Source organism: Protopterus annectens, chromosome 1.part2, assembly GCF_019279795.1.
Source record: "Protopterus annectens isolate FY-2018-M chromosome 1.part2, PAN1.0, whole genome shotgun sequence".
NCBI lineage: Eukaryota > Metazoa > Chordata > Ceratodontiformes > Protopteridae > Protopterus > Protopterus annectens.
In genome coordinates this window covers 729,717,740-729,733,029 of record NC_056727.1, presented here as the reverse complement: position 1 = coordinate 729,733,029, position 15,290 = coordinate 729,717,740, and the positions used below count along the sequence as shown (strand labels likewise).

The 15,290-nt window shown below is 43.7% G+C and overlaps 1 protein-coding gene across 2 annotated transcripts in view; it reads left to right on the top strand.

Annotated features, from left to right (window-relative positions):
• The window catches only part of NVL (nuclear VCP like), a 1,985,423-nt gene that overhangs the window by 1,696,173 nt on the left and 273,960 nt on the right, over nucleotides 1–15,290 (top strand). For both annotated transcript variants that reach the window (XM_044058761.1, XM_044058752.1), the window contains one exon: nucleotides 1,284–1,372. In XM_044058761.1, coding sequence (XP_043914696.1) covers nucleotides 1,284–1,372 — 89 coding nt within the window. The remainder of the gene's footprint in view (nucleotides 1–1,283; nucleotides 1,373–15,290) is intronic.

Here is a 15,290-nt window from a genome sequence, read left to right as displayed (position 1 = left end):
GTATCCTCATAAACATGGGTATTGCTGAACCAATCCGTATGTGGGCACATAATTTACGGCTATAGCCCTTATTTTATCTTCATTAATTTTATATCCCAAAAAGACTTGAAACTGTCTCAAAATGTTCCACAACACTGAGATATCCCTTTATGGATTTATCAGGTACAAAATAATATCATCTGCAATTAAAGCCAACTTTTTTGATTACCACACCAATTATATACTTACATTTCTGAGTCCCTTGTATTTTTTGGCAACAATTCTAAATATAAAGCAAGTAATAAAGGGGACATCTCTGACTGTTTCCTCTGTTTCGAACACAACTTATCAGAGAGGAATCCTCCTGACTTTAATTCTTGCCAATGATCCTTCATATAGCCTCCTAATCATATTATTGTGTCAGGGAATGAAGATGCTACCTTTGCCCTACTCTTAAAATCCCAGCTTACAGTATCAAATGCTTTCTCTGCATCAAGACCCACTAACAACGGAACTATTCTCTTACATTCTGCTTCCCTCTGGATCATCATTATTCTGTTACTGTTTTCAAATGTCTGCCTTCCCTCCACAAAATCACATTGATCTATATCTAGCAACTTTGGCAACAACTTTGCCATTCTTTTAGCCAGTGTAGACATAAAACACTTTATAATCAGTTTAAAATTTAAATGGATTTATATGAAGCTGGGTCTGATGTGTTTTTACTGTAGTATAATACAGCCACCAAAGCTTTTTTCCAAGATGTTGGTGCTCCTCCCCCTCCTTTTAAAATATTGTTAAAATTTTCCAGATCTTTATCACATTCTTCCCTCCTAACATCCAGACTGCTACAGGAATACCATCTGTTCTTGGAGACTTTTCTGAAGATTGATTATACATCACCATTTGTTATTTCATCTCCACCTGTCTTACCTAAGTAAATATTCTTAACCTAATGCTGAGATCTAGTTTCCGTAGTCTTGCGGGGGTGGGATAGATGGAGGTGCTTGTGTAAAAGTTAGTTACACTTTGGATGGTCTCAGTAAATCTCTGGTCATGTTCCATTGGGCTGTTATATATCTCATACATTAATCATTTTTGTGTACGTAATTATTTTACTGCTTCACTAATGCTGTTCTTTCAGGACTGGAAAGTTTGCAGTGGTATATCATTTTTTTTCCTGGCACATTATATGATTTTTTCAGAGTGATGGGAGATGCATTCAGTGTGAAAACTACAATAAACAGTACAGTGCATTGCTTTATGTTCTAGTTAATTAAAATAAACTTTCTTTGATATTGTAGGGGTGCTGATCTTTCAGCTTTGGTACGTGAAGCATCAGTCATTGCTCTAAAGCAGCAGCTTTCACTTTGGTACCCTGATAGCAGTAAAGGTAAGGATGTTTTTTTTTTTTTTGTTTTGTTTTGTTTTGTTTTATTTATTTATTTATTTCACATTTGTTAACCTGGTTAGTCCAACTGAGTTTGCAAACAAACCCATTTTCAGTAGAGGCCCGAGGAGAAAAGACCAAGCAAACATAAGTAAAGATAAAGTGACAATATACAAATATTAAATAACAATCACAATACACAATTGTAAAAAAGAAAATTAACTATTTGCGTTGCATTGATAGTAAGCAACCCATTTTCAGTGGAGACCCAAGGGGAAAGAGCCCCAGCAAACATAAGCAAAGATAAACATACATGACAAAATCTATTACAAATAATGCAAATATAAAATTAATTTTAAAAAGAAAAAAAACAAAAGAAAAAGTTATGAACATTAAGGGTTGCACTAATAGCAGTGATAATTTACTACATATGAGAGTAAAAACAAAACGATAATTGTTGTTCAAAAGAAGGACAATGTAAAGACGTTGATAGGAAGAGGGAACAAAAAGATAAATAGTGTGGAGAATGGGAGGGGGAGAGAGAGGAGGGTCTGTAGTAGGGCTATACTAGTAGAGCTGAGAGTTTAGGAGGTTAGTTTAAGCAGACGTTACTAACAGAGGAGGGTCTGTAGTAGGGCTATAGTAGTAAAGCTGAGGGTTTAGGAGGTTAGTTTAAGCAGAAGTTACTAACAGAGGAGGGTCTGTAGTAGGGCTGTAGTAGTAAAGCTGAGGGTTTAGGAGGTTAGTTTAAGCAGAAGTTACTAACAGAGAAAGAAAGTTAGGAGATACAACAGGTTATACAGTAGGACAGACTAAAACTATGTGTGGTCAAGGCAACGGCATAATTTCAAGTTTAGTAGGTAGGATTTAAGCTCCTTTTTAAAACTGGGAAAGGAAAGGTTGGATCTAGGGAGAGGGAGTTTGTTCCAGTTTAGGGAGACAGAGTGTAAAGTAGTTTGCCAATATTACTTTTGGGTTTATAAATTGAGAGAGGCTAGGGGAAGGGTAGAGAGTAACATGGGAGGCGAGAGCAGGGCAGGCAGAGGGGTTGTTGAGTATGGAAAAGGGAGTATGGAGTTATGATTGTAGGAGAAGGTGTGGAAATTCCAGCCACATAAGTTTGTTTAGTGAGAGGCAGTGATGTGAAGAGAGTGGTTGGTTTAGAATAAATCTGGAAATTTTGTTGTATGTTTGTTCCAGTTTCTGCTTTGAGGTAGTTTAGATAATTGGTAATGATGGGGGAAGAGTAGAGATGACTAGGTAAGAGAAATGCCTGCGCAAGATTGTGTTTAGTGGCAGTAGTGAGGAATTTTTTGTTCCTATAAAATAGTACCAGATTTTGGTGGGGTTTTTTTTGATGGCCTGTTGTATGTGCAAGTCAAATTTTAGTTGGTTATCAATTATTACCCCAAGGAGTGGTGTGAGATGCAAGGGAGATAGTGGTGCCATCTAGGGAGGAAAGAGAAAAGTTGGGTTTAAGGTGAGAGAGTGTCTGAGGTAGGAAGAGAAGGAGTTGAGTTTTCTTAGGGTTAAGGATTAGTTGATTGTTTGTTTCTGAGCCATTTTTCAACAAAGATAAAGGAATTCTGTGTTAGTGTGTTTAGTTCAGAGATAATATTGGAGATAGATAAGAGAGTAGAGTCATCTGCATATTGTATTACAGATCAGAGACTGTGGGATGAATGTAGTTTATTCGTAAAAATGTTGAAGGTCCATGTATGGAGCCGTGGGGTACTTCTGTTTGAACAGCAAGGAAGGGTGAGAAAGCCTGTTGCCATCTAACAGTTTGTTTTCTGCCAGTAAGGCAGACCACAAGTCAGTTGAATATAAGGGCCTAAAACCTGCACTCAGCACTTTAATTTACTTACTTTTAGCAGGAAAGACAGACCAACAGTATACAATTTTGAGGTTTTTATCATGGTTACTTGTTCAAATGTCAGACAAATAAAGTAAAACTTTCAAACGGGAAACTATGTCCGAGTGTTAGAAAGCCACAAAGGTACAAAATATAGCTGTAAAAGTTAGGGTCAGAGAGACATATCTATGAATCAGTTTACTTTAGTTACAGGGGAAGGAGGCAAAACATAAAGCAGAAAGAGCCTATGGCTGACCAAAATGGTGACTTGCTTTGTTACACAGCATGGTAGAAGAGAGCGTAACAAATGTTTTTTATGTTTGCAAACTACAATGTTTAATTTTTGGGAGAGAAAAAGGTTTTGTTGTTAGAGACTGTGGTGGCTAATTGCAATCCCGTAGACACCATTTTGCAGGAGCTGCAGTACACTAGTGTAGGTAAATGTAGAGTTTGAACTGTTTAATTGTTGGAAGAGAAAAAAGTTTTTGTTGTTAGAGACTATGGCAGCAAATTGCAATCCCTTAGACACCGTTTTGCAGTAGCTGCAGTACACTAGTGTAGGTAAATGTAGAGTTTGAACTGTGAGTCACGCTAGGTCAGCCAAGGGGGGAGAGATAGGGAATACTAAGCACCTAGGTCTGAAAATCAGATGTTATGTAGTCCAATCTCGCCTACATTCTTACCCGTGGGTTCGGAGCCAAATGTCAGCTCCAACTCGGCCATACTTTTTAGCTTGACCTCTTTCTATTGGCTGGGCTAAGATGGTATCCCATGCTGCACTGCTGTCTATCCCCAGATCTTGTTTGCCGCTCGTGTAGCTCGGATGTGGTCTCGCTCTTGGCTGTGGCTAAGTACCCTTTTTCTTCTTCTATCAGAGAAGTTTTGCAAAAAACAGCTATTTTAATAGCTATTGTGTGTGTTCTTGACTGTATTGTGGAAAAGTTGTGTTTTATTTTTGTGTATTCCGTGCTATCCCACTAGCTGTTTCCAACGGGCTAGGCCCTTTTCAGTTAGAGGATCTAGTCTGTCCCCTTGCTTTCCTTGTGTGCTAAAGTCTTCCCTTGGACTAAAACCATTTAAATTAGAGGAATTAGTCCTCCCCCTTGTATTTGTGTCTAGGATTGTTTGAGTTAGAGATCTTTTGTGGTGTTCTGTCTGTTGTTTGGCTTGTTCCCGCGCTTGTGGCTGTTTGACCGTTGGTCTAATTTTCAGTTAGTTACTTGCTGTTGGTTAACTATGTCCAAAGATACTAAGGAGCATAAGCCCTCGAGCTTCAAGAAGTGCTCAAAGTGCAGTTATAAAATGTCCATCACTGATGGACACTCTGTTTGTGTGTACTGTCTGGGAGTGATTCATCTCCAGGAATCATGTAGTTTCTGTCATGCCTTTAGCCCACGTGTTCTTCAGGAAAGGAAGAACAAATTGATTTTGAAGGGACTTCTGAAACCCTCCTTCGAGGAGGGTCTGGAGAGTGCTTCCAGTTCTAAGGCAAAATCTTCCAAAGCAAAAAAGCGATCTCCGGCGCCATCAGTCTCCTCAGAGCCACCGGAGAAAATAGCAAAGTCTTCATCGACATCCTCGCTTCCATTGTCCTCGGGGCCACAGGAAGTGTCAGTGGTCATGGAACCTGCTTCGGCTCCAATTTTCTTGGAGCCTGTTCGGAGCCGGTTGCCTAGCATTAGGCCGGTATCCCCTCCTCGGAGGTCTCCTTCAGAGAGGAGGTCTCGATCTCCTTCCCTATCCTCCAAATCTTCCAGGGCCTTATCAGATGTGGACGTCGACAGAGTGGTGCAGAGACTTCTTCAGTTCACCGGTACTGGCAAAATTGTTCTCGGCTTTGACCCAGTCGGCTCCAGAGCCGGTCCCTCAAACTACATCGATACTTCCTCCTCCGAGCACATCTCAGCTTTCGGAGCCGGAGTGCTCAGCTCTCTGTGATGTCCCTAGGTCGGTTCCGACAGCCTCTCCTGGCTTAGCGGTTCCGACGTCAGCTTTGACCCCGTCGGTGCCGTCCACAGGGTTCAGGACTCAGGATTCATTGGTTGAACCCGAGGGAGAGGCTTCGGGACACCTCTCGGCTCCTAGTCTCCCTCTCGGTGCTTCAGAGCGGGGAAGCCTGACTCCTGTCTCGGCTTCAGAGGCTGGTCGTTCTTTGGATCCGGGAGGACTAGCCTTTGAGGCCATGCGGAGCGTGCTGGCCAGGTCATCAGCGGCATCATACGGGTCGGTCACTCTGTCCCCTACAACACCGGTGCAGGTCTCTGATCACCATCTATCTCTGGACAGCGGAACCCCAAGGCCTCAGGGTACCCCCACGAGTGGTCCCCATATTTCTGAGGGCCCCTCAGATTTTTTGCCCGAGGAGCCACCCAGAAAGAAAACTTGCAAGAGGAAGCACATAGATTCCCAGGATGAGTCTCTCACATCAGACACCGACCTCGAGGAATCTGAGGGGTCCCCCATGTCATCCTCTGAGGATGTTACTTTCTCTGACATCCTAGAGATTTTGAAGCAAAGAGGTGACTGACCATCCAAAGCCCCCTCTGAGGAGGAGTCTGTCTTCCTGAAGGCCTTTGGTGCTCAGCCCTCCGCCTCCTGAGTATCTCCACCCTTCGACAAGCTTCTGGATTTGTTTTGTCGAAGGGTGTGGGAAACCCCTGACTCTGTGGAACCAGTACCCAGTAGACCCAATAAATTTTTGTCTGCTCCTCCTGATAAGGAATTTCTATCCAAGGGAGTCCCTGTGTATGCCATGGTGGTGGCAGCTGCCACCCAGAAGGAATTAGCTGAGACTTCTTCCACCGTCCATCCCCCTAACAAGGAGTCTAGGACTATGGACCGGTACGGGAAGCGTACTTTTTCTTCAATGACCTTTACCTTACGGTCACTGAATTACTTGTCCTACTTTACACGACTCCAGAGAGATCTCCTAAAGGAGCTTGGAGATACTCTCACAGGTAACGTTTCTGAGGCGGTGGCCCAGAAGGTCAACGCTCTGATGTCTACCCTCAATTCTATTGCAAGCTCCTCCATGAGGTTAATCTCTATCACAGCTGAGGCAGCGAGTAGGGCAGCAAGTTCAGGAGTTGCTCTTAGGAGGCAGGCCTGGATGCGCCTTTGTCATTTTGCAGAGGCCTTCAAGTCTTCATTCACCGACGCCCCATTTGATGGTTCCTCTTTGTTCGGAACCAAGGTGAAAGACACTCTCACCAGGTGCGAGCAGGAGGGAAAAACTCTGTCTGTCGTAGGAGTCTGTTTTCCCCTTCCCTCTAGGCCTTATCTCAAGGCTCAGAGGGGTGGCAAAATGTGGTTCAAGAAATCACAGAGGTTTTTTCCCGGTGCACCAGGTGAGCCCCCCTCCAGAAGCAGGGGAGGGGGTGGTTATTCAGGAAGACACTGCCCTAGGGGCAGAGGAGGTCCTCGCAGTTCGGGAGACCACGATTCCTTTTGTGGTTCTCCCTACCACAGCTCCTGATGGGAGGCCCGACTGTGCATTTCCGGAGCCAGTCGGGGGTCGAATCTCATTATACCCGGAGGCCTGGCAAGATATCACCCAGGACAAATGGGTTATGCGAATAATTTCTGGAGTATATGTCATTCCCTTCTTGTCAAATCCCCCTCCAATCAAGAAAATCCCGGATGTTTCACCCAGTCAAAGGGGTTACGCAGCTTCAGAAGTTTCAAAACTGCTAGAAAAAGGAGCCATCCAACATGTCCCCTCAGTCCAGATCGGATTAGGGGCTTACTCCAGATTCTTTTTGGTGCCAAAAAGGACAGGGGACCTGAGACCCATTTTGGATCTCAGCCGATTGAACACCCATGTACAAAAGTCCAAGTTCCGAATGGTCACGTTGCAGTCTATTCTCCCATTGTTGGGAAAAAAAGTGTGGATGTGCTCCATCGACCTCAAGGATGCTTACTGCCACATAAAGGTGGACAGGGCATCCAGAAGTCACCTATGCTTCCGGCTGGGAGCCAGTTACTTTCAGTTTCGAGCCCTGCCCTTTGGTCTCACCACAGCCCCCAGGGTGTTTATCAAATTCATGGCAGTGGTGACTGCTCACTTGAGACGTCAGGGATTTCAAGTGTTTCAGTACCTGGACGACTGGCTCCTTGCTGCCACCACCAGGCATCTACTACTTCAGACCAGGGACGCTACTATCAACCTATGTCAGCAGCTGGGCATCACATTGAACTGGGAAAAATCTGCCTCTTTGCCCTCACAGCATTTCACTTTTATAGGTGCCGAATTAGACACCATCCTCATGCGGGCATTTCTACCACAGGAAAAAATCAGAGTCTTACAACAACAGGTTTACACCTTGCTCCCTCTGAGAAGACTGAAGGCAAGATGGGTCCTCCAATTGTTGGGGACGATGGCTGCTACGATTATGTTAGACCCACTGGCAAGGTTACATATGAGGCTCCTTCAGTGGCTACTCTTCGCCCAGTGGTCTCTTCAACATCTTCCACTTTCTCACCCTATTCTGCTCACAGGCAGGTGCAAACAGGATCTCAGTTGGTGGCTTTGTACCGACAACCTCAATGTGGGAAAGCCCTTCATTCCTGCACCCCCGTTTGCCATGGTGACGACGGATGCCTCCCAGATGTGGTGGGGGGGCATTATCTAGGCAGGACAGTCCAAGGCATGTGGCAAGAGCAAGAGATGCATCTGCATATCACTATCCTGGAGATGAGAGCTGTGCTACTAGCATTGCAAGCACTTCAGAGTTTCCTTCCTCTCAGGACTGTTGCAATCCACTCAGACAATATGTCAGTGGTGTGGTATCTGAACAAGCAGGGAGGAACCAAGTCATATCCCCTTTGCAGATGGGCCATGCGAGTGTGGCAGTGGGCAGTGTCTTCCCAATGTTTTCTGGTAGCAATGCACATTCCGGGGAAGTCCAATGTGATCGCAGACAGGCTAAGCAGAGCTATTCTGATGCCTTACGAGTGGTCCCTGAACTGTCAGGTTGCGGAGCAGATCTTCCGCAGGTGGGGTCAGCCTTGCTGCGACCTTTTTGCCAGCCCCCTCAATGCCAAATGCAGCAACTACTTCACCCTGATTCCCCCTCAAGGGGAAGTCACCCAGGGACGCTGTTGTCCACGATTGGCCTTCCGGTCTACTATATGCCTTCCATCCGGTTCCCTTGCTGTCAAAGGTTATTCAGAAAGCACAATCCTTGAGAAGTAAAATGATTCTGATTGCCCCACACTGGCCTCATCAACTTTGGTTCCCCTTTCTCCATCCCTGTCTCATGGATGCTACTTGGAGTCTGGACCCCCAACCAGACTTACTGACTCGCATGTCAGGGCAGCTCCATCCCTCTCTTTGGACCCTCCGGTTGACAGCCTGGCTACTCCACTTCCGTCATTCGTTAGGCATCACCAATTTTCGCCGGAGGTGGTTCATATTCTATCTTCTTCTCATAAGCCTTCGACCAGGAAGATTTATTACAGCAAATGGAAGAGATTTTCAATCTGGGCACATGCCAAAAAGATTGACCCTTATACAGCGCCAATTTCATCTGTATTGGAGCTCCTGTCTATGCTTTTTAACCAGGGTTCAGCGGCCGCAACCATTAAAGTCCAGTTGGCGGCGATTTCTACCTTTCATGTCGCAGACGAACCTAGTCTAATGGCACATAGACTCTGTAAGGCTTTCCTGAAGGGCACTTTGTTACTTCGTCCTCCAGTCTCGGAACCTGTTATGCCTTGGGACTTAAACTTTGTTCCACAGGGTCTTATTTCACCCCCCCCCTTTGAGCCTGCAGCCACTTGCAATTTAAAATTCTTAACTTGGAAGACTGTCTTTTTGGCAGCCATCACATCAGCCAAACTTGTTTTGGAGCATCATGCTTTATCAAGCAAACCCCCTTATTTGATTTTTCATAAGGACAGGCTTTCTTTCATACCGAATCCCTCCTTTCTTCCCAAAGTAGCGTCAGTTAGTAACCTTAACCAATCTATTGAATTGCCAGTGTTTTTTCCTCAGTTCTCAAACAAGGCAGAATTCAAATTTCATCAATTGGATGTGCACAGACAATTACGTTTTTATTTGCACAGAACGAAAGACCTCAGAAAATTTGATCAGTTGTTTGTTTCATTTTCGGAAAACAGAATTGGGTCTCCTGTTTCCAAAGTCACGTTGTACAGGTGGATTTCCAGTTGTATTTCTTTCATCTATACCTCAGGGGGAAAAGATTTACCGTTCTGGGTGAAGGCTCACTCTACCCGGTCTGTATCTACATCTACAGCTTTTCAGGCCAGATTGTCTATGGATAATATTTGTGCTGCAGCTACTTGGGCATCTCCTCACACCTTTGTTACTCATTACAAATTAGATGTGGTATCTAGGGGTAAGTCTTCCTTTGGTTCCACAGCGCTCAGGAGTATTTTCCACTGATCCTCCCAGGATTTAGGTGCTGGGGACGCTGTCCCACGGGTAAGAATGTAGGCGAGATTGGTCTACATAACATCAAGAAGTTATGTACTCACCATAATGTTCGATGTATGTAGTCCATCTCGCCTCACATTCTTACTTACCCACCCTCCTTCCCCCATCCTGGAGTATCTGGAGGTTAGGCCTGGTTTCAGAGTTCCCTTCATTCTTGGTTTGCTTTTCCTTTCCTTAGGTGTTGTTATGCATGGAGAATGAGTGCTGGTGCTTGCAGCAAACTAGATCTGGGGACAGAGAGCCGTGCAGCATGGGATACCATCTTAGCCCAGCCAATAGAAAAACTTCGAGCTAAAAAGTATGTCCGAGTCAGAGCCGATATTCAGCTCCGAACCCATGGGTAAGAATGTAAGGCGAGATGGACTACACACATCAAACGTTATGGTGAGTACATAACTTCTTGTTTTAGTTTCACGTTCAGCACAAGTAAGTGTAATTGCTCATCCATATTTATATTATATTTAAGGTAAGGAAATTTAAGATGACCATTTCATTGGCTTTTGTTTTATGAGTAGTATGAGTTGAAGAGTATAATAAGTAATGAAAATATTTCTCTGTGATTTATTGTTCTGTCAGTGTCATGTGATGCCCTTAAGAATCTAAAATGTTTGTGTGACAGTTTCCTCACTTTTTCTAGATGTGTGCATATTGTAGGAAGGAACTCTGACTTTATAAGGTGTACATGTTTAATTATACTTGTGTAAAACTGCAGTAAGATACACAGAATTATTACATTACTTTAATTTTTCATCAGTTTTGTTAAAAAAACATGCTTCTGTAACTTTGATTCCCAGAATAATTTAATTGATCATAATTATATTTTCTGAAAGCTTGTGTTTTCACTGGACATTTTTTGTCAAGAACATAGGAATGTGTTAAATGTTACTGAGGGTAATTGTGGTGTGTAACATGACAGAAGAAGCTCTTAAAGATAAGGAATGTAAATATCTGGGAAAAAATAATTTTTACTGTAGCACAAAATGACTGTAATGGGGAAATATGTGAGCTATAAGATTAGAGGGAAGGCTATAGAAGTGCTCCAGCCATAGTTTTTGAAATTTGTGCACAAACATTGTGTCTGAGTGAGAAAACCAAATCTTCTTTTTTTTTATGAAATTCTGCTCCTTCCATGAATTTTGATTAGCAGAAGTTCACTAAGATCTTGTTTGAAATGAAGTCTTGACTTTTAAACAAGATTTTCTCATCTCTGGTAAAGAGAAATGTTTTCTCAAATATGACTTACTCCCACTATTGCATATAACACCATTTTTTTCTGAAAATTAATTTTTTAATGATTGTATAGGTAAAAGTAATGATGTAAGTCCCCCAGAAGTTGTCAGTGCTAGTTTTTCTCTTAGTATGGTGCCTGGACGTTTTGAGATAAGAGTTGCACAGATATCTGAAGAGGAAGTTGTTTTATAAATTCAATGTCCATCCTTCATAGACTTTATATTATTAACATATTACTTATATCTTATTTCACATCTAAATATCATTTGTCAGGGTTTAAGTGTACAGAAAATTACTGTACTGAATTTGAAGATTGAGAGTCAAACCACTCTCCTTTGACTTGAATAGGAATAACATATTTATTTGTGTTTGTTTGTAAGGTAGGTGGGCTGGTTTATGTGCCGTTTTAAGCCAATACCTGGGCCAGGCAGGCAAAGACAAATATGCAGTTACGTCAGGATGAAAAATGGCAACTCTGAAGCCTTTTAACAGATGGCGTAAGCATACAGAATTAGTCAATATTTAGAATCTATTTACAATTGTAACACAATAACAAAATTAGTAATAATTACAATGTGCAAAGAAAAAAGTGAAAAAATAGTCAAGAGGTAGAAGCTGTTTATGAATGTAAGTCACAGTATTAGTAAATAAATAAAAAAGTGTAACAAAGCAGAAAAATGGCGAGCAGTTATTAGTGGATGTTTCCTATCTCTTGGATAAAGTCTCTTAATCACATGCTGCCTTTTGTTAAAAAGTCAGTACAGTTTAGAAGCACTGATGTTAGATCATCACATTTACTCATACATATGGTCAGCTACCAGGATGCTGAGAATGAACAGTTAATCTCTCTGGATGAACAGAATGAGTTAGGAGATACCGATTCTGACATTATGAAAATATTGATTATTTTTAAAAATGAATCATCGTGTGTATAAAGTTGGTTACTATGCTGTCTTTGTTAACAAACATTTAATGTTATGTTGTCCTATCTCGCCGTAATTCTTGCAGGTTGGGTACAGAGCTGATCACGCCTCTGACTCGGCTGAATACTAAAGCTCGAGAGCTTCTACTGGCTTGAGGCTAACCTCCTATCCCATGATGCTCTGGAACACATTGCGGCTCAAAGCTATAGAGAAGTGTTCATGCTGGCTTGTTGGCTAAGTATAGGCATTGTTAGTCTAATTTTTCTTTAAATTCTCTCTTTATACTCCTCTTACCTTTCTAGAGAGTTAGTTTTTATGTTGTTTGCGCTAGGTCTTTGTAGTTAGTTGAAAACCCCCTTCCCAACCCAGTGAGAGTTTCTGTTTAACTTAGAGTGCTCTCGTGGCCTGTTTAAGTTAGAGGGCTGTGTCCCCTATGTTTTCCTTGTCCTGTCTGTGTAGAAGTTAGAATCCATGTAGGTTAGAGGATTCTTCTTCTTCTTTTTCTTCTTTCTCTCTGCTTCTTGCTCTTAAGTTAAAAAAAAAAAAAAAAAAAAAAAAAAAGGTAGTTTCCCCTTATACTAGTTTTTGCTGTTGGTTTAGTTAGTTTAACTGTTTTTCAGTAGTTACGGCCTTGGTTTAGCCACATAATGTCCAAAGACAAGGCTAGAGAAAGGGAACCCAAGGAGCATTAACAGGGTTCAAAACGTGTGATAAGTGCACACAAAGATGTCTCTTATGAATGGGCACATGAGTTGCATCTGTTGCGTTGGTGCCATCCATTTACAGACCCCTGCACCATATGTCATGGCTTCAGTAGCAGGGAGCTCCATGAGCGTAGGCATAAACTGCTGGCAAGGGGTTTATTGAAAGAGCCTTTTCAGGAAGCTTTAGACAACTCTCAGAGCTCCAAATCTTCCTCCTCTTCTTCAACCCAGTCTAAATCAACAAAACAACCGGCTATGTCAGCTCCAGTTTCGGAGCCACCAAAAAAGATTGCATCGTTGGAACCAAGGGCTCTCGACTCTGATAGACGTGAAATAACTTCTTCGGTGCCAAAAGTGTCCATGGAGCCAACAGAAGTATCGAGGAGTCCGGTCTCCTTTATTGGAGCCGATATCTCCGATGCTGAGATCTCCTATTCTGGATAGAGGTAGATCTCCTCCTTCTTTCTCCACCCATTCTTTCGGGAGTTTATCTGATGAAGATGTGGAGCAGTTGGTGAAGTGAGTGCTTCGAACACCAGCCCTGGCTAAAATTTTGTCGCCTCCGAACCCAAAGGAATCTGAGCCATCCCATATGACGCTTGCTTCATCTATTCCTCCTCCGATCACCCTGGAGTCTACAGAGCCAGAGAGCTTGGCTCCGATAGTAGCATAACCGTCAGTGCCAAGACCACCTTTGGAATCTTCGGTTCCGACTTCGGCTCTGATGTCCTCAGTTCCTTCCGATGTCGAGGAGTCTAGGAGCCGACACTCGCCAGTTGGGTCTGGGGAGGGGAGTCGACATAGACGGTCCTCCGATCCCTTGGTGCCTCGGCTAGGTTGAGCTTGGTTCCTACCTCAGTTTTGGAGCCCACCTGCTCCACCTCTGAGTCGACCTTCTGTCTCTTCGGAGCAGAGGGTCTCCTTGGAGCGAGGCAGGGGGGCTTTTGAACTGATGGCTTTTGAACTGATGGAGAGTGCTGTCTCCTCAGACATCCCTGCTCTCGGAACCAACTTCTTGACCCTCCCAGATGCCAGTGTCTATCTCATCACCACCGTCCCCTGCCAAGCGCAGAGACCCAGAACTTCAGAAGCCCCTGCAGGTGGCATTGTCTCTTCTGAATCTTCTCCGGAGTACCCCTCTGAAGAAGTCCCTTGGAAGAGACTATGAAAGAGAAAGCACGTAGACTCCCCTGAGTCTGTCACTTCTGATATCGATTTGGATGAGTCAGAAGGGTCCCCATGGTCCCCCTCTCAGGATGTCTCCTTTGCGGACATCCTTGAGATCCTGAAACAGAGGGGTGGCTGGAAGCCCACCAACCCTTCAGAGGACGATTCGTTCTACCTAGAGGCTTTTGGGTCTCGCCCTTCCACATCCTGGGTGACTCCCCCATATGACCAACTGTTAGACATATCCTGTAATGCCTGGACATCGCCTGATATAGTGAAGCCTGTTCCAAGGAGGCCTAACAGATTTGTTACTGCTCCCTCAGAGAAGGAATTTTTGACTAAGGGTTTCCCTGTAGATGTGATGGTGGTGGCCGGTGGCCACCAAGAAGGAGCTATTGGAAACCACCTCATCTGTTCATCCTCCTAACAAAGAATCTAGGACTATGGACAGATATGGAAACCATGCCTTTTCTTCAGCAGCCTTCACCCTTCGGTCGTTGAATTACCTTACACATTTTACTTGACTTCAAAGGGATCTCCTCAAAGAACTTGGAGATACCTTTCAGGATACCATAGCTTCAGGGTCCGCGGACAAAGTTTCCTCTCAGCTCTCTACCCTCAATTCCATCGTAAACTCCTCCATGAGACTGATTTCATATGTGGCTGATTGAGCGAGCAGAGCAGCTGCAACAGGAATTTCCGTGAGGAGACATTCCTGGATGCGCCTTTGCAACTTTGCTGAACCCTTCAATTCTTCCTTCACCAACGCCCCCTTTCGATGGTGAAAGATACTTTGACCAGGTGTGAGCAGGAAGGGAAAACCTTATCTGCTGTTGGAGTCCATTTTTCTGCCCTATCTAGACCTTATCCCAAAGGTCAAAAGGACAGAAAGATGTGGTTCTGCAAGTCCCAAAAAGATTTCCTGATGCATGTGGTGACTGTTCACCCAGGGGCAGAGGGAGAAGTTATAATGGAAGACGCCAACCTCGCAGCAGAGGGGGTCTGCAGAATCAGAGCGAGAGGGATACGTTCTCTAACAGATCCTTCCAGCCCTCCCAAAAGGAGGTCCGCATGCTCTTCTCTGAAGGCAGTCGGGGGTCAACTGTCACTGTACCCAAATGCCTGGCAAGAAATCTCCCAAGACAAATGGGTACGAACAATTATATCCAGAGGCTATTATATACCATTTTCCATTCTCCGTCCGGTGAGCCAGTCCTTACCAGACATTCCACCTGGTCAAAAGGACAATGCAACACAAGAGATACCCTCATTGCTAGAAAAGTGAGCCATCCAAAAGGTCCCTGCAGACCAAATGGGATCCGGAACTTACTCAAGATTCTTTTTAGTTAAGGGGACTGGAGATCCATTCTAGATCTCAGCAAGCTAAACAAAGCAGTGAAGAAGTCAAAGTTCCAAATGGTAACTCTGCAGTCAATATTCCCGTTTATCAGGAAAGATGATTGAATTTGCTCAGTAGATCTCCAGGATGCATACTACCATGTAAAGATGGACAGGCGATCCAGGAGACATTTACACTTTTGGCTTGGAGCCATTCATTACCAATTTCGAACCCTGCCCTTTGGCC